General features: G+C 39.9%; 1 protein-coding gene across 1 annotated transcript in view; it reads right to left on the reverse strand.

Moving 5' to 3' along the window:
- alk (ALK receptor tyrosine kinase) overlaps positions 1 to 26,640 on the reverse strand; it is a gene marked incomplete at its 5' end in the record, with an annotated part of 369,133 nt that overhangs the window by 163,661 nt on the left and 178,832 nt on the right. The window contains one exon of the mRNA XM_083997628.1: positions 24,272 to 24,421. Coding sequence (XP_083853754.1) covers positions 24,272 to 24,421 — 150 coding nt within the window. The remainder of the gene's footprint in view (positions 1 to 24,271; positions 24,422 to 26,640) is intronic.

Genomic DNA, 26,640 nt, shown 5'->3' on the forward strand with positions numbered 1-26,640 from the left:
AAGCACAGGTGCATCAGTCTGAACGTGGGTTGTCAAGGCAATCTAGAGCGTCATCTGTAGATGTAGATAAGTGGAGATAATGACTGCACGCAGTACCAGGAGGCGGCAGGATGTACTGTACATTGTTAAAAGCAATTCTACCTGCTCTTCTCTGTGTTCTTGTAAATGACAGACTCATCTCCAATTTCCTGAACTCTCCCCCACTTGAACACAACTTGATTTGGACAGACACACCACCCCCAGAAAGAACAAACTATACAGGCATTTTCTCTGATTGGCTCAGGATAAAGGCCATCTGGAATTATTCCTCCCGTCTCTCTCTCTCTCTCTGTCCCAATGGGAGATGATGGGGACAGTTAAAGAAAAACAACACAAAAAAACTATAATCTAACTTGAAGAACAGAATAAGAAGGGCCCAAGTGAGGAAAACCCTTCAGAGTTGAAGTGACAGAGGACGGAGACAAGGAGAGAAGACACACAACAGGGAAAAAGAAGGCTGAGGACAACCAGCAATTTTAGAAATCATGCACACACGCCTGCACTCCTTCACACACAGTGGGGTGCTGGCTTTAGAGTGCCGACATCAATGTGTACAATGAACTGACATCCTGCTGAGGTAATATTCAACCTGAGCGCTAATCTGTGGGGGGTCACGAAATCCCAGCAAGGGTGGACGAAAGTGGACCACTGAAGACTGTGTGTGTGTGTGTGTGTGTGTGTGTGTGTGTGTGTGTGTGTGTGTGTGTGTGTGTGTGTGTGTGTGTGTGTGTGTGTGTGTGTGTGTGTGTGTGTGTGTTTAATTGCAATGCTGCTGCTGAAGACCAGTATTAGTATTCAAAGAAGAAGGGCAGTGATAGAATGTGAGCTACATCCAGAGATACTACGAAGACACTTAATATAAAATACTAATATAAACTCATGTCTGTTGTTATGCGAGTCTCTTTCTGCGACAGTCTCACTGATATTCACAACTCTAAAAGTGCATGACAATATTTTCTATGTACAATCAGTCAGTTTATGAACAAAACCATTTTTCCAGTTTGAACTGAAATCCCACATAGTGCCTGGAATATTTTTTATATCTATATTTTGAGCTGACATTTGACCAAATTAAAAAAAAAGTGTTCCATGTTTCAGGCTAAGAAGTAAAAGGTTTTTATAAAGCCCTCAGGTTTTAGGAGTTCATTTCAAACAATGCTGAGTTCATTTTTGTCATAATGAGCTAATTCATCCCTGGATTACTACCAAAAATTGGTGATGACAGTGACATTTCAACTGTGAAATTTGAAGACATTTCCACATTCTCCTGAATGGGCAGATATGTGGGGTGTGCACATATACAGTAAAACAAAGGGAAATTTAAAAAAAAAGCCATCTCAATATAGAAGGATTGAACTGGTGCCGGTTTGGGATGAACTGGACAGAAGGTGAATTTCTATGGTAAACACAGTTTCACAAAGCTTTTTAAAACAATTAATAAAATATTCCTTCTATGCTTTATTCCTGAGCAAACTTAGAAGTTACAAAATGTAAATTTCTGTAGCAACTAGTGTTCAAAAACTTAGTGGAATTCATAGATGTCAATGACCCAGCAAGAACGAATGAAAGACGGCAACAGGAGAAAGGGAGGGAGAGAACTGTTAGCAGAAACAAACTATGACTGGATTCAAGATCACTTTGAGTGACTTGTTCCTTCTTTGTGTAGTCCAGATTCTACAACCACTTGACTTACAATAAGGCAGCTTCACTGAGAATACTGCCAATTCATGAAACACAAATACAAGCATAGACATCTTCAAGATATCTGGAGTTGTAGCAGGGTTAGTGACAACAAAATCAATCAATATGAGAGGCAGGCTTTGTATTGATGCATAACCTACTGGTACAGCTGATAGTCACGGTGCCAAAGACCAGTTCATGCCAAGAGTTTGCACTAGCTACAAGGGCTCACTTGTTGCAGCATTAGACAATAATCACACACTTTCAATGAAGTGTGTGACACAAAATAGTTATTTATTAATTTTATTTCAGAGCAGTTAAGTGGATGATAGCTTCCCCCTGTGCTACAGGTTCAATTATGAAAAACTAATTAGTTTAAATTGCCTATTAACAGGTGAGTGCACACCTACTCTGATCAAGTACGCTCCACAGCATTGATTATGTTTTAAAAACAACAGCTTGTTTTACTACTACTTTTCTGACATCACAAGTGTTAAATACCATAAACTAAATACAACACAAACTGTTACCAAACTCCTCCAAGGCATCAACACGTGCATTCCAAGTGTACCTAAAGTATTTTTACATATCAGCCTTACTTTACCATTCACCACTGGCCTCCATGTCAACACCGGACCTCTGTTCAGAAACCCCTCACCAAAACACAACATTGCTGCTTCACATTTACCCGTGTCTTGTGAACCAGTCAGAGAATTCAGTCAGAAGTTCATGCGCTCATCGCATAGTGATTATTGTAATGTTGACGGACATAGACCATATCCTTTCACCCTAATAATGGCATAATACATAAACAAAAAAGTCAGATTGGGATTTGGGACCATAGGTTAATATCTGATAATGACTTGGGCTTAGCTATACATTAGGATACATTGCGGGGGGGTGGGGGGGGAGAAAAAGAAAAAAAAAACTGAATTTCCTTAATCTAATTTTGGGGAAAAATTCTAAACCTTTTTTGGCAACACTTGGTCAAAAGATCAATTTTACATTTTGCAGGTAGAATTCCCAAAGGCTGAAATGGTCACAGTTATCCATTAGATAAAGACCTGTCCTGCAGATAATATTACTGCCTCTTTTCCAAGACTATCTGCTGCATCCAAGGCTAGAAACGGCTGTCCATTATGCACAGCAGCTTATCGCTCGTGATGGGTATGGAGCTTGAAAAGCTTACAGAGAAGAGGGGTTCACCCTGGACTTCGGGTGTCACAAATTCCCCTAACCTGCAATATACTGTATGACTTTGGCCTGTCATGGAAACCCTGAGCAGACAGAGAGACACCACATGATGAATGTGAAGGATTATTCAGCATTAAACCATACTAGACACACTTTCACTCTCTTTTTCATTTCACCATTACATATTTGTATAGGAATTGACATGAAGAAATTCAAATTAAAATACAAAACAGAGTCTTCACTGACAAATGGGGGGAAAAAAGCAGAAGAAAAATATCCACGATGTTCAGTCAGATACAGCTTGTGCTTCTTGTGCCCCGGGGTGATTCAATTTGCGACACTGAACAGTTGCCACTGTATACATTCTGTCAGATATGAGTGCATTTATCCCTCCTCAATCTGTTGTATAACTTCAGCACTCGGCTCAATAGAGAATAAAGACAGACTGAAACAATGACTGTGAGATTACCCGAGGGAATTTTCTGGGAAAATGGATACGTTTTTAAGACTCACATTGACGATCCCCTCTGTGGCAGTGATTTGGAAACAAATGCTAAAACAAACATGCTGAGTCCACAAACTCAGACTTCAGTCAAAGTGCTCCAGACTGTCTAGCCTAGTGTCATTGGTGTCTGAAGAGAAAATAGGATAATGAAAAATGATATTGATGCAAATGAAATCAGTGCTCGATTGAAATCTGAATTCACGGAGATAAATAAAGAATAAAGAAGCAATGTAAATATGCTTTGCAACGTGCGTACATACCAAAAATGAACAATATCTCAAGGACACTGATGACATGTTATAGGCCTCCCAACATTTATCCTATGAAGATGTGCATCTACAATTGGGTTGGCTCAGTAGCTGCGTTTCCATCACAGGTTTTTGCAAAATAAAAGCGATATTTCTGAAATTTTGAAAAAGTACAATGCTATTTGCAGATGTTTCCATTGAAAGGTGTTTTGCTAATGAGCGCCCTAACTCTCGTAAGGTCTAGTCTCGCGATATCACACAATTCTTTTAAATTCTCGTCCCACGAGACTTCACTTTGAGGAAGATGGACGTAAGCATCTTGCGTTTCTATGGTGATGGGACAGCGATCTCAGCTGCTGCTACAGCTGTTGCTGTTATAGTTTTTAACAGAAGACGAAGGCAGCGGGATACGTCCAATCAGCTGTGTGATATTCTTGAACTGAAATAAGTGTTTCCATAACACTTTTGTGATACACTTTTGTACCACCTCATGAGAGCGTAAGATATGTTTTAGCGATATTGGAGAGGTCTTTTGAAATGTAGGTGTTGCCTTTACCAGTTTTTCATTGTGATATTTATAGGGTTTGTGCATTTCTAGGGGTAATGGAAACACACCTAATGATTGCAAACTAAAAAGACACAATACAAATTGAGATTGAAAGACAAAATAGTCAAAATTGATAGAAGAAAAGGTATACAAGTGTAATGCTGTCAAATACCAATACTCAGTGACATTGTGGTAATAGCATGGTAATAACAGCTTTATTGCTGGGAAAGCCAATAACTGTGAAGGTCAAAGCACTAAAATATGACATTTTACTGTGACATTTGCCTATAGCTGCCGTGGTATCTTTTCCTATCTATTCCTCTACACCAGGTCATTTCAGCCTTCCTGTCCTTTCACACAGGCATTATTACATTCATTAGATCTCAGTGGGTGGCTATGTGTCCGTGTGCTGCTGCTAGTGGTATATGGAGAGGAGCAGTGAGAGCTAATCAAGTAGGAGGCAACCTGTCTTTATCAAACCATTTGACACTAATGCCATTAGGTGAGATGCATAGTTATGTGAGTTCATTATATTAGGGCTGGGGCCAGCGACTGAGCTAGCACAGACACTAAGGCTCCAATCCACAGGCATGTGATGAAATTAGCATGGTGCGCTAAGCGCTGACAGGTCTCATCAGTTCACATCAGGAGCAGCACGGTGGGCCCAGTGTGAGAAAAACCATACCACTGTTACCGGGCTTACGGGAGGGGTGAGCGAGTGAGCACGAAGGGGAGAACGAAGCGAGACACCGTGACTGATGGTAGGCAGGGTCGGGCAGGATGTGTTTTCAATCACCATGACCTAACTTCTGCCTGGGAAGGCCAGATGTTCCACAGGCCCCGGTGCCAATGTCATTAAGAGCCAATCCAAATACACTCACAGATTCATGTTACTGATGGCAATGCTGATAGGTCAAATTGAGTGTTACAAGGCCCAGCAACAAATGGACGACCTGCCTCGAACACTGATTACAGCAGACAGCCATTGGAACGTGTTCTGAGGGGAGCAGACGTTTGGACCGGGCTCTGTGTTCGGGCCAGTCCTGTCATTCTGGGACAATGTGACCTTGTACAAGCAAAGCACATTAGGAGTTGTCGTAGCCAAGAAAAAAGCTGCTGCTAGTTAAGGCCAAAGAAGAGCCCCACTGATTCCTGTTGAAAGCTGACATTGAAGGCTGCACCAGAGAGGCAGACGTTAACACAGCTCTAGGGACTCATAGTACTTCTTGCAAAGACTTGGAACTCCAGTTTGTCTTTTAAAGGGTTCCCAATACACAGTAAAAACATAAGAGAGCGTCATGTTCACATCAAAACAAACATCTATTGATCCCAGTGACAACAAAACTTTATTGAAGTCCTTTCCTTCCAAACTACTACAACTTAACAAGACAACATGCAGTTTTTGGCAGCATACAAATGTGAAATGTAAAATTATTATAGATTTTTACTCCACTGTTTGTGCTGTGCAGGGCTCGGAGATGCAAAACATTGTTGCAAATGTGACAGTTTCTTCAGTCTGTGAGTTCAACTTCACCTGGTCAGATTTGTGTGACTGCATGATGATCATGACGCTGTTTTGCTTTCAGTTTTGTGGTTGAAAGTACTACTTTTTCTTCTTGACTGGCTCAGTTGTGCTGTCCCTACCTGCACTGTCACTATCAGTGCCTGTGTACTTGCACACTGATGATGAAACGGAGAAAACACCCATTTAGCTGTCACTATGTTCCACACTAATCATTAAAAAAAGGAGAGCGCAGGGATGGGTGGAGAGGGAGAGCCAACAAGAGGTCCCGACTCTGATACAGGTAGAGATACACAGATTTGGTGAAGAAGAGCAGGTACTACTTTTGAATACAATGGCCAAACCAGGACCTGTAGTAGCAGTACAAGGAGAATGCTCAACTGTGTATTGTAGGTCATATGGCCAGGTCACAGCAAACAACTCTATCAGTGGGGAAACCCCTGGCCCCTGCACCTCACATGTCTAAGTCACATTAGGCTATACAAAAAATTTTGGGTTATCTCTGTAACCCAATTTCTGAGTTATTGGTGTTGAGTAAAATTTTTGGAGTGTAACCCATTTTCAGGGTTATAGGGCTATGAATTTAACCCAATTCCTGGGTTGTTCAAGTAATGGGTTATTTTTCAGTGAGTAACCCATTTGTTGGGTTAAGGGTTGGGCAATTCTGTGTGTCTCCGCCCGCCACCATAGCTACTTGTGAATATATTGGGTCGAGCAATAGTTGGGTTAAAAATAACCCATCATTGTAGTTAGCATAACCCAACTCTTGGGTTGAATATTCAACCCAAAAGTTGGGTCAAAAAAGAATAACCCAACCTGTTGGGTTAAAAATAAGCCAAAAAGGGGTTTGTCTTTATTTGAACCAGCAGTTGGGTTAAAATTGGGTTATTTTTTAACCCAACTGTTTTTAGTGTGTAGGTAAACAAACATTTCCACCAGTGTATCATCAGTTTGTGAATGTGTGTGTGTGTGTATGTAGCAAAAAATGTGTTTTATGTATATATGGAAAAGCACTGTACAAAGGTGTGAATGGGTGAAGGTGACTGGAAATGTAAAGTGTTTGACTGTTTGTTAACACTAGAAAAGTGCTATACAAATGCAGTCCATTTACCATAGCAGCAATCTCACCTGAAAACAGAGCTTGAAAGGTTGTGGTGGGCTATAGTGAAATTTCAATCCTCCTAAAGAGACTTTGCCCGAGACTGAATCTTATTACAATTTTCACAGTGTAATCCCTGAGAGATCCATGGGATTTCTGTTTAAGTTGAAAGCAGCAGCCAGAACATTTGTATTCCTCAATAAAACTCCCCTAAGGTTTCAGTTGATTTGGACCACACAAATAAACAGAGAGCAGAGCAGTAGTAGAATAATTTTAACCCTGACAAGTGCCACTACCTATCACCAGTCCATCACAGGCTCCACAACATAGAGACAAACTACCTCACACGCTCACATTCACACCTATGGGCACTTTAGAGTTGCCAGTTAATCAGATGTGCATGTGAGAGGAAAACTGGAGAGAACATGGAAACTCCACTTAGACATACACTGCACATCAAAGTTTAACTTCACCCTTCACTTCCTCTCCTCAGCTGAAGGAGTAATTAGAGGACATCTGCTGATGAAGAACAAAGACCTGACTACAGTGGCTTTGTTAGATATATCAAATGTATAATATTTCTGGATTAAGCGCAAAGACAGAATAAAGATCTGTAATTGCTGGTCTAATGTGAGGAATGACTGACACTTTGACAACACTAAGCAGCTATTAACTCAACAGTTTGACGGGCTGTGCTTCCAGTTGTAAGATGGAAGGGCAAAACGCTTTTGTTTGCAAAGGTCTCATTAGCTCCGTAACCTTCGACAAAGATGTTTGAGAAGCATTAGCTCTTCCAGCCAATCTGAAAACTGACTGAACTCCCAAATTATGTGCCACCATCTCTTTATCTCTCTGTCAGCTGATGTCTGGTTGTTTCAGTAAACATGCAAACAAAAGAACCCCAATTCTGGCTGCTCAAACAACCGCTGACTAATTTATTCACTACATCAATCTAAACCAATATAGTTGACTGTGAAGATGTGTTGCTTTCTTCCCCAGCAATGTTTATGCGGTTTGTCAGTCTTGTCCAACCCCTTTATCTTTAATTTGTTTCCTGTCTTTTAAATATCATTGTGTCTGAATTGCCTTTGTGATAAACGTGCACTGATGGCAATTTTCTTGGCCAAGTTCATGCTTTAAAAAGTAACCCTAAACCAATGATTGACAGCTGCACAAATATACTTTCTTATAACTGACAATTCAATTGTATGATCATAATAAAACACTCTCGCTCTGTACAAAAATAATGTTTCTGGTGATCACTGAAACTTCACTTCTCAGACTGCTTATCATCGCTGGACTATTATTACTTGTAGGGGTGGGATAAAAAATCGATTCACATAAATATCGCGATATCTTTTTTTGACGATTTTTAAATTGAAATTTCTTTCTTTTTTTTTCTTTTTTTAAATATTGTGCAATGTGCATTTATTAGCCTTTTTTACATACAGAGAGTACAGGTTTTGAAAAGGGTTTAAGTTCACTTTATAATGGAGTATGTTCATTTATAGGCTCCTACAGTATTTATGTGCAGATAAATGTTAAAAATGCAGACTAAAAATCGAGAGAATCGGCAATATCGTAGAATCGCCATCCAAAAAATCGTAGAAAAATCGAATTGGGAGAAAAGCATATCTTCCCAGCCCTATTATCAACTCTGGACTATTATTACTTGGTGGCCATTATTAAAGGCATAGCAGTGGAGCTGCCAGCATGGACACACGTGCATGGCAGCAGTTCAGTGAGGTAACTGTTGTGCACAGAAGGTAAGGGTTTTTTGGTTATGCCTCCATAGATTACTCTGGCCTTGAGGGTATCACAGATTTAGAGATGAGGGTGTAAACGTGACAGGACAGAATCAGATGTGCGGGAGTCACATGGCTGATAAAGCTGAAAACCAGCCAATTCTGATCACCAGTGGATAGTCATTATTTTAGACTGAGGAAGGGCTGAAAGACATCATTAAGCTCCTCTAGGAAGGAAAAAGGCCACCATTATCCATCCCTCTTTGTGTTCCTCTCACTGACAAAACTTAGTTATCTACATTTCCTCTCTGTTTTTTCCTCATCTCCTCCATGTATGTGTCATCTTCACAAAGAGCGGGTGAAGGAGTGAAACCGAATGACGCTCTTCCGCACTGCCCGACCGCTAATGACTTTGTGAGAGAGAAATGCATCTCTCCTCACTTTCAAGATGGAAGGAACATGTAACAACTGCAGATACACTAAAGTCAAAGGAATAATTGATTTGACTTTAGTGTATACATGAGTGATGTTTTGTCATGTCAGCAGCTTGTGTTGGTGAGAACCCTGCTGAACAAAGCCCGTGTGTTTAGCTGGGTTTCGACCTGTGGGGAAGGTTTGAAGCCTGCAACACGTTGCCTCTGCTGGAGGATAGGCAGAAAGTTGAAGTGAATTACTCTGGATATAAATGAGGCTTATCGAATGCCAGGCACAATTTTCTGTCATCTCTTCTGTCTATCGGTATCACAGACAATCTCTTTCATCTCCATTTTTCTCCTGCTCCCCATCTGGTCTAGCTGGTCCTATGAAGCCGACTCAGGCCCACCATATCTCTTTGCTTTTCCTCAAATACTCCCCCCACCTCCCCCCTAATCCTTCATCCTGACTTATCTCACTCAGGCTTTGACAGTGTCTCTCTTATTTTAATATTATTTCATTATCTTTTTAGCATTCTTGCTCCTCCATCTCTTTCCCAGTGCCCTTCACTGATCTATCATTTTCCATCACAACGCTGCCAATGCTATCATGAATAATATTTTTTTTTTTAAAAACAACAGTCAAAGAGAAATGAAAGAAAAAAAGTTTTTCAGCTGAGTCAGCTATATAAGACACCACTGATGGCATTCCCTCTGGGTGAGTTTAGAGTCTTGATGGGACGTGGATGTACATTTGCTTCAAGACAAAAAGAAGAATGACACTCACTTACAGAGATGGGAATACAAGAAGAGAATTAAATCAACCTAATTTTACTCCATGGATATACTAGTTTGACATCTAAGAATTTATATCTTTGTTATTGTCCATGCACATTCAGTATTACCATACTGTAGCATGTGTGATTACCATTCTGAGAGGAACATGAACATTTGTCATTTTATTATCAAAAGATTTTGACCCTGGCACACAATCAGAAGTAGAATACAAACAACACCATTTATTGGGTTTGTTTATTAGCCTTCAAATCCCCAGTCACCAGTTTGCATTAATGTGTGTGTGTGTGTGACTCTACGCACACTGACGTCTCACTGACAGGCACAGAGCCTTCCATCACTGTGGACAGTGGTAAGCTTGCGTTTCTGATGCAGTCAGATTAACTATGATCTTAACTGATCCTGTCTGATCTGTGCTGTACAATAGTGTCTAAACACACTCCAATCTCCTTTCCAACACTAATTCTTAGAGAAGACGAGACAGTTAGACTGCAGCTGGCAGGCTCTTCATAAATAATGAGACATTCAGTGCATGAAGGAATACTAATACAGTATAATCTCCATTATACCGTGAACATGCATGACATTTTTTCCCAGATGATCTGTAGACAATTACTTCAGGTGTGAATTTGAACTGATGTTTCAAGAGCATCCTAGCTTGCCGATGGAAGACTCGATGACAAAACAGTCATTAGTAGATACAAGTTATCTTATCTCTCTCTCTTCTATCTCCTGGGGTGGTGTTGTAAATTTCCCAGAAAAAAAACAAAACATCTGTGGATTTTTTTTTTTTTTTAACCAACACAAACTGATCTGTCTTGTTAGTTAAGTCCTGGTCTTGGTTCATGTTTTCTATATTTCAATGATAAATAAGTGTTAAAAGCAAGTTGACATGAGAAATGTCATTGGGTGCTTAGAATTTGGAATTGGGATTCCCACCTGAGATATGAACAAGTTGATACAATTTCTATACGCAACTTATCCTAAAGACAGGGCCTTTCTCTTACTACAACCCCAGAATCATCATCAGGCCGTGGACTATGTAAACCCAATCGCTTTTCCACTGTTTTGCTAACCCTCATCCTAGCCATGTGCATTTGTTTACAACAAGCCAACGAAAAATCAATCCATAGAGCAGTGGACAAAGTTATACATCATATACAATATTACAAAGTATATGTTTGTGTAGTTTAAACTGTCATAAACAAGAGATTACTGGTTGCGGGTCACATTTGTGTCGCGGAGCAGCAGAGATGAGAGCTGGGACACCGGGGCGGCAACACTGATCTTTCAAAGTAGTTTTAAGTGACATGCATATGGAAGGCAGAGAGCCTCCATTCTCCCTATTATAAGCTAAGCTAAGTTAAAGCAGAAGTAAGCGATCCGGTCGTTTTGGCTAACTTTTTGTCAGCAGATGGAGTTAGCAGTCCCCGCCCTCGTCATGGATCTATTGGTCCTCGTCCCTACGTCACCACATTCACGCGCATCCCTTGGCTGCACACACAGCCCTTCATGCCGTTCTCTCTCCTCATTGGATAAAGCTTGTAGGATACAAGGAAGTATACAAGAGGTTTTCTCCTCGGCTTACAGCAGAGCAGAGTGACTGACAGACCGGTGTTTCGGACCAAACACTCTATGTAAGTGATTGCTGTCAGAAGATATAAGACTTATATAACACAAACATTCCACTTACTTCTGCTTTAAACCATTTATTAACCCATCACAATTACTCCAAAGCTGTTGAATTAAGGTAAAAATGTAGCATACAAATCCTGCATAGTTCCTCTTTCCGTATTATAAGATTAACAAGAACCTACGTCTAACTTTGTCATATTTGTCATTTTTCTCCCTTTGGGCTGTCCAACAATGCTTCTTTTCTTTAAGGTCAATCCTCTACCTGGATAGATATATCAGTGCCATAAATCAACTTACATCAGAACCAGCAAACAGTTAAATAACTATCAGATAGCCATGGAATTATCAGAAGAACAGACTTGACCAACAGCATTTTCATGCGTCCTTCATTCAGAAATGCAGAACCAGAAGAGTCCAGTGCATAGCGTTAAGCAATAATTGCATTTAGTGAAGTCACCATGACCTTTAACCTTTGACCAGAAGTTTAAAAATATGATCCACTAGAGATAATTAGGATATTCCATTCATCTGGTACGTTTAGATTATTAGTTCTCTATCATGTATCTTAATTCATACAGGAGAGTCAGACGAGATGATGATGGTCTTATTCTCTGTTAGTCTTCCTCTTCGTCAACAAGAGAGAGCAGAGTTAGGTTCAGGTCGTCTCAAGGACCCATCTTGTGTGTTGCATCCTTCAAAGCTTCCAGCTCCTGAAAAGGGACTGAGCAGCTGTCTCTTTTTATCTCTGGATGTCTCCCTCTCCCTCTCTCCCTCTCCCTCTCTCCCTCTCCCTCTCCCTCTCCCTCTCCCTCTCCCTCTCCCTCTCCCTCTCCCTCTCCCTCTCCCTCTCCCTCCCTCTCTCTCTCTCTCTCTCTCTCTCTCTCACTTCACAGTATCCATTTTCACTCTCATACTGTGTCTTCATCTGTTTCAGCTGGTTCCTCACAAACACACAGGATGTGTAAACATAATATAGATTTAGTTTTCAATGTTCACCCACAAAGACTATTTGGGGTGTCATCATTATATCAGAGGAGCATGGTGTTCTACAGTGTTTATAGCAAATTACACATTTACAGAGTGGAGTGAATGCTGAGTCTGTGGCATTTTCAAATCTACTTGAGGATAAATACCAAACATGACTCCAACAACCTCACAATAAACTTGTATATATTAATCAGGAGTATGTCTATATTCTTAAGGGAATTGGTGTTTTACAGAATCCCCAATCACCAGCATGTCTAACTTGCTTTGTATCGTCATATTTCACATCGCTCCACTCACTGCTTACTTGAAAATAATCACAAGGCTTGAGTTTGCAATTCACACCTGCTTACAGGAGCTTATGGAATTTATTTAGGTGATAAGTATTATTCCTACATAAATGAACATACAAGTGTCTTGTTGGTGCTCTATCCACATGTCATGCTTGTCAAACATCAGCAACAAGGTCTTGTTGGTAAATCTCAGAGGCAAAGATACTGATGCAACTGCAAATCAGCAACTAAAGCATATGACAGGCCAGTGGTCTGTAGTCATGGTTCCTTTCTACAACAGCAGAGGACAGTGTCTTCACCTCTCTTTTTAACCACTACACCAGGGAGCATCTCCCTTCAAAGAAAGAGAGCTTTTCACTGCTCTTCTCTACATTTCTGAAGAGTTTGTTGTAAATCAGAAGTGTTTCATCACAGATCCAAGCCAAAAAATCTCTAAGTAAAACATCAGAGATCCTGCAGCTCCACACAGTTACACACCACTTGCATACCTCACACATGTCAACATACAGGTGGAGAATTCCAGCTTTGCCAACAAGTTTTACTGCTTGTTGCTGCTGCAGGAAAAAGAATCAGCAGATTCAAGTTGTTAATAAATAAATTATAAATATCAATAAGTTCAAAGGGAAGGAAAACTTTCTCTAACCAACATTTGACTTTTTTTGAGAGGGTGATGACAATGAATAGGAAACCAGCCAAGTGTGACGAATGGATTCTCTGCTTGTATACACAAACAAAGGCACATGCACACAACACAACTCATGTTTTTAATTAATTCAGCCATGGCCACATTACTCAACAACAGACAGAAAACACTGTTCATGCATTTTTAAAGTCAAGAGTTGCTCTCTTTCTATTTTGAATCCTTTCTTTACAGAGCCAAAAACAAACAACTCTCAAGGATTATTTTACAATAGACATAATTCAATGCTTAAGGGAAAGAAGTACAAATAGACATATTGCAAGCAAATTAGAAATAAGATCTACTTGATTATACAATGACTATCAAGTCAACATGTAGTTAAATCATCAGGCATCCACCAGATTGCAGTTCAACGACCTTAAAGCATGTGCACTTTTTTATGTTATATTTTCAGAGGCTTTTGAGAGTAATGATTTCGATTTTTAAACCACTCTACAAGCAAATCTGAATGTAAACAAGGGCAATGCTAGTTGTAGTGTCTCTTTGGAAGGAAACCCCTGTCTGTAAATCATGGTCCAGACAATGTGCCACTTCACCAGTCCTGCTCCACCACCATGAGGTTGAGATTGAAATACTACAACAAGTGTGATTGATTGGTACAAGGACTGACCCGAATGCAGTAGCGTTAGCGTTTAACATACGGGACACATTAACATCAGTGACACCTATCGACCCACTAACAGGATAGCATTTATTTTTACATTACATTACATTTATTGCAGATTAATTTAATTACTGGACATTTGCAAAATGTTATTACTAGAATATCCGACTCTTTGAGGGTAGGCTAATCTTTAATGTGGAAGTTATTCAGCTACTTGACTTTTATCAACTTATTTGCATTGTAGCCTATTAAGTGGCCACATGTCACTGCTAGTGCTGGTAACGTTACATGAGAGCTGTGACCCAGAAAACTCATCATCATTAAATAATATGTTAAACAATTAATCATTAAAATAAAATGTCCCCGTCTGAGAATAACTAATAGTAACTCAAGTTGATGCATAATAAATATTGTTGGTTTAGCATTTTTATATTTCTTCCAAGGCTATTTGTGGTGCATATATAATTTTTAAAAATGCAGTATTGAAATATGTATTTCAATCATGTCTACTGTGGCAACATTGGAAGATTTAAAGCATTCGTTCAACCCAAATTGGTTCACAAATCCATGTCACTGACAGGATGAATTGCAATAACTGTGGTAATCCTCAACATTTCCTATCAAGACCATCATTACAAAACCTGAACTTGTTAGTATTTCAAAATACCTGTGACAGTGAATAGACAATCACAATATCATTATCACAATCTAATACATGCAAAACTAAAGACTTGCTCATGTCTGTGTCATTATAATTTGGTAACAGGAAATAAGAGCAAATACTGTAATTAAGAGTCTCACACAATTAGTTTTGGTAACTAACTAACAGCATGAAGTCTTGCCACTTTGAAGCTTGAATACTGATCTCTTCTGCTGTATGACATGAGCACCTCTGATGAGGATTGTAGAAGCGCTTCATTAATGTATCTGGACTCACCAACGTTTGTACTGTAGCTTCTGGAATGTGAGACTGAAACAGTCAAAGCCATGTCCCATTCCTCCATCTTCATCTAGGTTTGATCATATATGAAATCTACTCATTCTTGTGACATATACCTGAAGTGTTAGTATTAGTGTCAGTGGTGTTATTACACTCTCTTTTACACCGAAGGTCTCACACTACCCATGCAGCTTCTACCCCTACTGTAGTTGTAATCTTCAAAATCACCACAATATTGTGTTGTATTTAGTTGAATTATTATGCTCTGAAACAATGTTTTTTTTTAAAGAAAACATACTTTGCTCCACTTCCATCTCCCCTCATACATTTATTGAGCTTTGTATCTCAAACACAAAGACTAATCAGTGAAACCCAAGAACAGACATTAAATTGCATTAGCTTTCATTGAAGGAACTCTGTGTACTGTTGTACATCCGCAGAGCACAGCTTAAGCTTCAGAAGTGTAAGCCTGGAAGTTTGAAAATGTAGAGCTATTTTATCTGGGTTTCTTTTCTGATGATTGAGGGAATACTGACAATCTCACATTGAGAATGACACTAAGCCAAGAGAAATATGAGCTAGGCTAACGGATAACATCTGTCACTGTGCTTAATGTCATAATCTTTGCCTCGAACGATCCCTGCAAAGCCAAAGCAGTGAGAGCTACCAAGCTACAGGAAATGCTCAAGGGGGTCTGATGTGAGGTGCTTCAAAGACCAACACAGCAAAGGTAGAACCATGTCCACGGTGGAGGATGAATCAGGCCCTCCACTCTCCTCTGCAGGTTCCCAATGAATGGTGTCTGATCACAGCCATGGGGAGTCCTGTACCACCACATACGTATAATGTCGATGGGTGTGTATAAATCCATGTGTTACTGCATGCATGCTGTGCAGGGGTGTGTGTGATCTTGTGGTTGCCATCTCACCAAAAGGGGAGCCTTCAGGGAGACGCCATCAGAAGAGCCTGATTAATCAAAGGTAACACAGCTGCCATGCAGGTGGAGCACTAAAGAAGAGTTCTGGCAAGACTCACAAACCCCACTGCTCTGCCCAACATCATTTCACCCCAACACATCCAGAAATTCAGCTCTGTGAACTGCTGCTGGCATGGCTTTTCTTTCAACTCAACAAATGGGTTGAGCTCCAGTGCAAAATTTAGCCAAACCTGTGTAATTCCATGTATAAATGCATGCCAGGGCTTGCTTTAACATTACATACACACACACACACACACACACAGCACCAAATATGCACACACCCTCATTGCCCTCATGTTTAGGTCAGGATCAATAGGCTGATTGATTGAGTAAGGACAGATATCCTGGCAGCAGGATACGGGTATGGAATGAGTAGAGAAGACAGTGGCCCTCACGAAACCAATCGATCTGACCTTTAAGGATCAATGGTCCATTCAAGACAAAGTGAGAAGCGTCTGGAAGATAAAATAGGTTCATCTAATATCAGAGTGAAAAAGCACACACTCTAGATATTAGGTGAACCTGTTTTAACAAAAAGGCAAATAAATACAGCAGTTATTGACTGTCCAGGTTAGATATACGTAGCTGCCCCCATGCACAGTTATTTTACTTCAAATGCCTAAGGGACAGCAACGTCATATTCTCTGTTTCTTCTCCCCCCAGCCATCCACTGCTACCACAGCTAGTCAGCTCAGTTACAAACAACACATCCAGACAACATTTGGATGAGATGTCAACATCACAGCACAACAATTCTAATTGAATAGTCTAAAGACTGTGTCCTAATTACATCAGAATGAACATTGATATGGTGATTTCATTTGATATTTGTTTTTAGCCATCCTCCGTCTTAATTGCTTCTTTCTGTGTTATTTGTCTTTAAACACAAAAGAGAGTCAGAGAATAGAGAAAAAACAGCGTCTCTAAGGCTTAACTCAGGTAATTATTATCCTGGGAGAGAGTTCGCCACGAACGGTGTCAGCCTGTGTGGAAGTGAGCTTATCATAGTGTGGAGGAGAAAAGGAGACCGATGAATGTTGTGACATTAAACCATATATTAACATACACTTTGAATGTTTCAAAGCAGAAACACATTTTTTTTTCCTATAACTCAGTAAATCTACCATTACAAAAATGTAACTTGTGCATGTGTCTGTGTCTTGAGTAGGTGATGAGCTAATTGGGATGTTATTGAGAGCCATGGTAATTATGTTACAACTTAAGAAAATCAGGTTAGTAATAAATTATTGAAACAACACAGCAAGTAAAAAGTGATTAGCTCAATGAGGTGTGGATACACTCGGTTGACCTTGGCATCATAGTGCAGGACAGTTCATTAAAGAGGCAAGGTTGAAGGTGGTCCATTTGCTGATTATTGACAAAGGAACAATTATTGGGTTCTCTGACAACATGCTTGACAACCAAGACGGAGTGGATGCAGCAAGCTCATTGGGACCAAGGCTTCAAGGTTAGAGGGTGTGTGCTCTTAGATCTCTTGGGTCTCCATGATGCAGTGACCCCTTGGCTCAGGAAAGCCCTAAAGGTTTACTCATTGATGAGAAGAGAAAAGCAGCCTTGGCTAATCTATAGCGGCTCATTAGCAGTGAATCTTCGAGTGATTAGGCGATTCTGAGAAATGAGAGTTGAAAGAAAGGACTAGAGGGAGTCCTGGAAACATCTGATGCAGAACCTGCCATGGGTCTGAACTAGATGTGGAACGAATAGCTGAGCACACCTGAAAAATTACCCCATTGCTCAGAAGTCAATCAGACACAAACATCTGTAGAGTGTCTTTTTTAATGTAGCATGCTCTTTAACTAATCAACACATCGGGTTACATGGCCTTTAGCATTCAGCACTGGCTGAGATGGTCTCTTGTTACCATGCTAATTGCCACTCTTTTAGAAAATCTGTAGAAACCACCACAATTTCCCTTAAAGCATTCTCCAAAGAGGAAGCTTTTCCGAGTGAAGTGCACTTCTTTTATTAACTCAGAATCTGCATAAGGTGCAAGAAAGGGTTCTTGGCACCAATCTACTAAAATGTGTTGTATGTTATAGTCCATTATCCCCCTAATCTTCTTGTAATGTCCCACCAACTCCCTGCTGTCAGGGCTGTCCCTATGAAAAGACTTAGGTGCAGTGCCAAGAGGTTTGTACTATGCCTTAGAATAATGAAAGGAAAAAACTAAATTAGTTTAGAAGGATTAGACAATTATATGTTAATAACTATTCTTTTTCAACGAGAGCACACATGTAAGTATGCTTAAAGAGTGTTGGATAGTTATTATTATGGTTATTTGCTGCCTTAGTGTTGCATGGATAAGTGGCCTTAAAGACTGTATTATTCTGTACTTGTGTTTTAACCTATAAGAGATTTTAATAGCTGTGCCTCATTTTGCTATCGCAGAGGACGTTTAATTCATGGTGGGTGAAACCAACTTCAGAGCTATTATCATCATCTTCACTGCAGGAATAAGCCAGGGAGAAAATCTGTCAGTCAACAGTTAGCACTGCCACAGATAATAAGCTCAAAACTGTCAGAAAAAGATCTTCTGGGAGGAGTGAGAGTGTTACATAAACATGTTACATATGTTTGAACTAACAGACATGGCTAAGAAGCCACATGCTTAGTTGTATTGTCAAATGGCTTGGGGCGGAGGACAAAAGGTAAAATCCAATCTCTGTGAGCCTTGTTTCAGCAGACATTGTTGTATTGTAATCTCTATATGGACTAGAGGTCGGCCAAAGCTGTTCGACAATCAACTGGCCAATACCCTAAAACATAACATTTTTGTCATAAAGATATTTAATTTTGAGTGATTGATCATCTGAGTCTGCGTATAAAAAAATAAAATCCACGAGTCAGAGGTATTTTCTGTTTTGGCAGCTGATGACCCCACACACTCTACATTTTGCTTCTTAAGGAGCTATTTAAAAGTACTGTATAAAAAGGAACAACTGCTTATCTAATTGTCTTGCTTGCTGCATACTATGTCTCTTACATATATACTGTACAAGGCATAGTTTTTTTATTCTAAGGGTGGTAATGCTTTACTGCAAGGAGGTAGAATGTGTTTGTTAATACATACTGTACAGTGAGAGGCATGAAGCAGCTGCAGGCCTCTGTGGGTCTGTTATCAGTTTATTATTTTCAGATGTTCATATATTTGGCTTAATTCTACACAGTGCATGATGGGTGACCTTGACTGCATTTCCACATGTTTCTACACGTCAATACATAAAATCATATTCCTGATATCAAAATACTGAGTGAAATCTACAGTACAGAGTATGGAAATGGTTCAGTAACAGATCCTCCTCTCTCTGCATCCTCCCTGCTGCTGGAGGGTGGAGGACCTGCCGTTTCAGTCAGCAGCAGTTTAAAAGAATTTGACACATAACTAAGCTAAATGGTTAGATGACACAGACAGCTTACTGGGTAGCCTGTCTTAGCTTTAGCTTTGTCAGCTGTTAGCTGCTTGTAACAGTGGACAGGGCAGATTAAAATATATCATACAAGTTCACTTTACTGCAGGTTGAGCAGGGGCAGAGAAATTCTTCAGACTTCAGACTGAATGCAGAGTTGGGGAATGTATGTTGTTTTGTATGTAGGGTTTTTAAAAACTGATCAGCAGAGATCTTCTTTTCTCGACAGCAAATGGACCTGATTAAAACAGTACAACACAATAATTGAGGTTCACATTGAAAGAATAAGTGTTCCTCCAATAGACAGGACACAGGCTGTGCAGCTAAACTTCCGCAATCCTGATACTTAAAAAAAAGTCTTATCAGTGTTGATTAATGAGTCCGTCAAGCAATCGGTTGACCTCCAACATGGACTGAATGTAAGTTCTGGCATTGTTTTAGAAGTCAGAATCTTTGTCATGCAGTTTTTCCAACACCCTGTTAAAGTGAAAGCCAAAATGTCTTTTACTCGCAGAGTCGAGACAGGGTCGTCTGAAACATACAGATGAAAGGAACATTTGTTACGAACAAAAGTTCACGAGTTGAATGTCTGATGTTGGGTTGATGTTAAACTGAGTGTTTATTTTTTTCTCCATTGGTTTAACAGTGGGTTAGGTAAGCTCTCCTCCAGCTTCTGTTTTTGTAAGCCTTCTTGGCTCACATAGGTCAGAAGGTTAAGTGTGTTGCCATTGGCGTAGCCATTTTTTTGTTTGTCCCAGTTTGGCCAGGTCAGGTTGCAGATGGAGGACTCACAACCCAAAGCACAGTCTTGCTTCAAATGCCAAAGCTATTATGTTTCAGCTCCAAAACAGATAAGTAGAACAAATTGCCTCTAAACCAAAGTAATGGTTCATAATTATTTGCTCAGATAAGAGGGGTTCTGAGTGCAGAAAAAGGCATCAGATGGCTTTACTGTCTGTGGCAAGTCATCCATTGATCCATCCAGATGCAATCTCACTAGAGGTGAGAGAAACTATGCAGTTTTGTTCTGGCTCATTTTAAACCTAACTTTTGAGAAACTCTGTGAGGAGCCTCTAATAAATAAGGATCACCTTTAGTGTACTTTGCCAATTTCTGTCTTGTGGACTGCGCAAGAACAGGGTCAGAGCAGGCCTTTCCTCCTTATGAAAGGGCTCAGTTTGGTATTCCCAGAAGGCCTCACTGAGCCACTGAAAAAGGCACTTTAAAGTTTCTGGCCAGCTGTGTTCAAGTTGTCAGGAGCTGCTGCCTTCACTTTGCTACATGTTGCTGCTTAGTCTACTGTATATTCTCAAAGACCTATAGTGACAATGCCAATAAATTGTGCTATACTTCATTGTTGCCTGCATAGTAACTTATAAACTGTCTGTCAGTCACTGCATAAGTCAAGATCTCCAAAATCACACCTGGTGTCAGCCAGCTGCACACAGTTGCTACTTTTCATCATCTCTTCTTGTACGTGTGTATACCTGGTCAAACACTGACATCACTATTTATCTCAGATAATAATGCAAGATTAATATTACAAACAAAGGTAAAGATAATTATTGATATACCAATTTTAATTCACACATATGACTCCTGTCAGATTTTGCCTAGTTATAACTTGAGCTTAGTTTGCGCTGTGTACTATAGGCTTTAATATAAATTCTATGATTGTTGGTGGAGCAACTAAATGCAAAGAGTCAGCTCTATATCGAATTTGAGTGCGTCATAACTAAGGCTGAAAAATCGAAGCTTTGATCGTTGCCATAGTAATCGATTATGAAGCCTGTGATCGATTTTTTTTCCCCCCTTTTTGACACCGGTTCTCATCAGAAATTGTTACATTGAAATGAGTAGCTACTTGACATCCTGGAAACCTGCCGGATAAGTTTTGGAGACATGCAGTGTTTCCCATACATTCATTATATCCGCCACGAATAGACCCCCCCCCCCCCCCCCCCCCCCTCCTCGGTGAAGCCTTGTTTATGATCAATTTTATGTCTGCAAATAATCAATTCTCTAAATATGGTAATCGGGACAGCCCATAGTCATAACTCTGAACCTTGAAAGTGCTGTGGGATACCCAGTTGTGCCCCCTCTACATTAGGTCTTGTCTTTGTATCCTATATCCTGTTATAGTGAGTCCAGCAAGGGAAATCCAAATGACCCTGAGATGACAGATGACAGACAGCCTCAAGTCCACTCTATTACAAACAAACAAATCAACAGCTCCACCTAACAGCGTTGTACTGGATATCTCCTGCTGCCCGTCAGCTCCAGACTCCAACTCACGTTTTTCTATTCTGTGTGTGAGAGCGAGAAATCAATACCTAATCATATTCACACACACACACACACATTTCTTTGGCGGGAGACACTGGGGGCAGACATGGAATTGAGACGACGGGCTCTGCACAGAAAGGGTACAGGAGAGGCTAAATACATTCAAATCATTTTCTGTCTTTGTTTCACCTCTTCCACAGCGGCCTGATTCAAAATCTCCCTCAATTGTATTCGACAGAGGTGGGTCATCTTCAATCTAATCAATTAGTATCACAGAAAAAGCATTTCGTGCTGAGATTTTTTTTTTTACATGCTTTGATTGAGCGGATGTACAAATATTGAGTTCTAGCTTTCAACATTTATTGCTTCAAATTATCACCTGTTACTCAACCAGTGTGAAAAAAACGCTTTAGTGTACCCTCTCACGCAAAGAGTTCATCATCAAACTGTGATTGCTATAGTTTTCGGGATCTAATCATTAAGCATTGTGTCTACCGCCTTGCCAAGGCAACCACTGCATCATGCTGTTCACATTACTTACTTTACCCTGACCCTAACATGACAAACACCTCCACCACAACATAAAGACTTGTGATGTATGTTTGAAGCAGCACTTCCCACTAAACATTTCGAATGTCTGAAAAAAAATAAAAATAAAAAATAAAAAAAAACACCACCAAAGTCACTAACTCCTCACACTAATGGGACCATCAGTGAGAGGCAAAATGCAAAATTCATTATTGCATAATTGCAAACAGTGGGAATGAATCTACACTCCAGCAGCAGTATTGCCATATTTTATTCTATACAGTATGAAGGGCATCAATTTTTAATTAATGGGCAGCAGACACTGTGCTTGATCTAGGTAACCTCAGTGATTCATCAGCTTGTGTCTGCACAACTCAAAGCTAACTACCAGCATCTCTGCATAAAAGAAACACTGTCCGTTTACAAACTTCAAAGTGGAACATCTTACAGCGGATGAGTTTGATACTGTAGAAAACAGCTCTAGCAATTCTACATCACAGCCATTAAGTATTCATTCCTTATTTCCATCCCTTTTAAATTGCATGCGCCAGGGAAATGTGTGGAGACAGCAGCTCACCCAGCTAAATTCAAAACACGCCAGCTTTATTGTGGCTAACTGAGGGCACGAACATGATTATGCACATATATTTCCTTTGTACTTTGCATCACCTACCTTCAGTCATAATCACATTTTTTCACATGCATACAGTATACACATGACTGTTGGTGAGGGAAAAAACCCCTGAAAAAAACTGAGGTCCCCTTTAATTACATATGTTGATATATATGTAATTGTTCTAATGTGTGAGCATATATTACCATTAACATCTTTAATCAAATCTCTCTAGCCTTGGGGATTTTGCATCCTCTGGATTTACTCAATAATAATCATTTTAGGTGGGAAGAGAAGCCCACTGTACTTTCATGATTTTATACTGTCGAGGAGTAATCTTGATTGAGAGGTAATAGTCATACTTTAATCAACATACTGTAATCCAAGGTAGATTTTTGGATTACCTCTAGATTTCCTACATTTTACTACAAAACATGCTTAGGATATCTGAAAAGTAATTCTGGTTGATAATGATGATGAAATTGATCATGTGCTGGGTTATATTGTTGCTATGGTTTCCTAAATATTTTTTAAGTTAACTTCATGACTGATGTTTGAACCACTGAGCTGAGCCAACACACACACACACACACACACACACACACACACACACACACACACACACACACACACACACACACACACACACACACACACACACACACACACACACACACACACACACACACACACACACACACACACACACACACACACACACACACACACACACACACACACACACACACACCATCCTGCCTTAATTTGCAACTTAAACCAGATAATACAGGACAGACATCAATCATCTTTACAGTCCACTCGCACTAACTCCTTTCTCTTACCAGTCAATATATTTCACTTTTCCAATTTCATCCAGCACTCCACCCATCTGCTCTCAGACACATTTAAGGAAATAAATAGACCCCTCTGTCTCCCTCCATTTCACCATCACCTCGGGAGATAAGATGACTGAAACTGTTTTCTCATCTCCCAAGGTATGGAAATGAATGGTGCTCAAGAATATGAAAGATTTGCAGTCAGGGGCCTACAAAATGTTGCAGACTACTGGCTCGGTAGTACTCTATATTCAGTGCATTACCTAAGAAAACTTTAGGAAAAGTAATGTCTTAAATAGCACTTCAACAAACATGCCACACTGCTTTGTTGTGTTGCTATGGAGCTTTGAGGTTGGTTTGAAATGATCAAAGTGAGTTTGTTTTAGCTCCCATTAAGAAGCAAGTTTCTGCCTTGACATAATTAAATTGGTATCTGAAAGGAAACAGAGCAGGACTCCATAATGCACGCCACTAAAAAGCTTGACACGATTAAACTACTAATGACTTAAGGAAGCCATCCAAAAAGTGATGAGTGACGCATTCTGTATAAAGTGCAACATGAGTACAAAACATCAAAGTATGAGCAGCAGTTGATTGAGACGGTTTGTTGAAAAATGAAATTCCCTACAATGGGGGAACATGATACCTTCATTCTTACCTTCCTCCCAACCCTGCGGACTTCCGGTTTTTTCGTTTTTCTCATTCCTTTCCCCCCTTAGGTCCCCAGCAGCCACTATGCTCCATGTGAACTCTGGGACACCCTCCTGATGCAGGTCACACGTTCTGCTGTTGCCAGGGCATCTGTGATCTGGTGAGACAAGAGGCATTTAAATGCAGACGGCTGCAATACCAACACAAACTCAAAAAATGTAATAAAAATGAGTCAGTATCAACAGTGCAACTCTTCAACTGAAGTGAATCTTGAAGCAAACTTGACAGAATCTAAATCTAAACCTAAATCCAAAGGAAGTTGAGGGCTGGAGTAAAATATTTGTTGAAATGTCAAATATCTGCCATATGTGATTGGATATATGAAAACACAGCACCAGCATTTCAAAATTCGGACTGATTCAGAAGTGAAATTTTTAATTATAAGTAATGTCAGGGGAAAGGAGGTGCTCAATTAAATATACATAATGTTTCGGCTGCACCATTGAATGTTTTTGATTAAAAGTTCACAGTTTTGCCAAATGAACTGCTGTTGTTTTAGCTTTAGTTTAAAATCACAGTTTTCAAACTGTTGCAATATCTAATTTGGCTGCAATCATAGCTTCAGCTTCCCAGCTTCAATGGACTGGATAGAAATGGTAATAAATGGTTCAGGTGGGACAAACCATGTCAGTTTGATGTTTTCTATTTTCAGATTGAATGGTCCCACGTATTTGGATGAAAACCATCTTGTTAGCCCACAAAGAAGGATTCGGAAGTAAGTGTTAACTGTGCATACCGCACATGTTCTTAGTGGCAAGAGTGGGGAGGGTTAAATAGCAGTGTTAGTGTAGTGGCTGCTGTCAGGATAGACCCAGGATACAAATTACAAATACAAATTTACACAGAGAAAATTTAGGGTCAGCTCTTGTCCCACTCATCCTCTGTCTCTTTTACTGCTCCCATCTGTCTCCCCCCTATGTGGACAGACCTCATGTAGACACAGGCAGACCACTGATGAGAGGTCTTACTACCAATGACTTCTTCCAGGGCCAGCCCTAGGATTTTGGTGGCCCTAAACAAGATTTTTGTTTGTGGCCCACTCTAAGCGCAAACACCAAATCACTGGTTAAAACTGAATATAGACATATTTATGCCCTCTGAGGTTTGAGGCAATTTTCTCGACTTTTTCATATTTTTTATGTTTTTTATATCTTTTTAAGATACTTGCAGATGTAACAATACTCAAGTGTTTTATGTCTAAATATTAGAACCTCCGCTGTAAGCACACTGAGGCCAATTTGTCCTAGAACACTGTATAAAGAAATAATTTAGGCCAAATGCTGGAAATTTGAGGTCTGCTTTTTGAAAAATTTCAAATCCCTTGTGAAAACACTCCTTCAGTCATGAGAATGAACTGTTTTGGTGCTTGAAATAGGATATGAATACAGTAATAGATAAGTGTAGAAAACAAGTCTAAAATAAAATTTTGTAAGATTGCTTTTGAGCACAAATGTTGTCATTCTGCCATTCTATTTTCACCAAATGTCTCAAATGTGAGATAAAAGAAGCTGAATATTGACTTCAAATTACATATAAAGCTCATAGCGTGCGTGCAGACCTCAGGATGTTAAAATGACTTGAATGAACCGGTACCTTTCTGATCATGTGGCCCCCCCACCTAACGGCTGTGGCCCTAAACAACCACATAGAGTGTTTATGCCAGCGGCCGGCCCTGACTTCCCCTCGGCTCTACAGGAGAGCAGCCATAGTGCTGTACAATCATCTTTACAGTGTACAGTTACACCACAAAGATGTACTGTTTGTCCACCAAACTCTACTCACTTCATCCCTCAGGACTAGTGAATGCTTGTGCCAAATTTGAAGACGTTCTGTTGAGGTGTTACTAAATTATCATGTGCACAAGAATGGGAAGCATGGACAAAGACAATATTACTCTGCTTCTGGCTGTCGCCGCCAGTGAGGAGGTATAAAAATGGGTGCAGCATAACACAAATCTACTAACTGTACAATGACCAATTATTACAAAACTCACCAGATATTTTTCATAATGTTGAACCACATGTAGAAAACTAGTTTAATATTGCACAGTAGGGGGTGAAATTTGTTTGGTTTTTTCCAATTTTGGATCAGCCTGTGAAAGCCTGATACCACACACACAGAATAAAGTGCTCCCCTCTGTGTTAACAGTGTTGCCACAGAAATAATGTACCAATGTCACACAGGGCTGCTGCTTTAGATCATGTGTTTGTTTTACGATACACAAATAAAGTAATGGTACAATGGTAAAGAAGAAAGCAAGAAGGAAAATGCTATTAGCCCAAATGTTGTCACGGCTTCACTATAAATACATTTGTA

Source organism: Trachurus trachurus, assembly GCF_905171665.1.
Source record: "Trachurus trachurus genome assembly, chromosome: 22".
NCBI classification, from domain to species: Eukaryota; Metazoa; Chordata; class Actinopteri; order Carangiformes; family Carangidae; genus Trachurus; species Trachurus trachurus.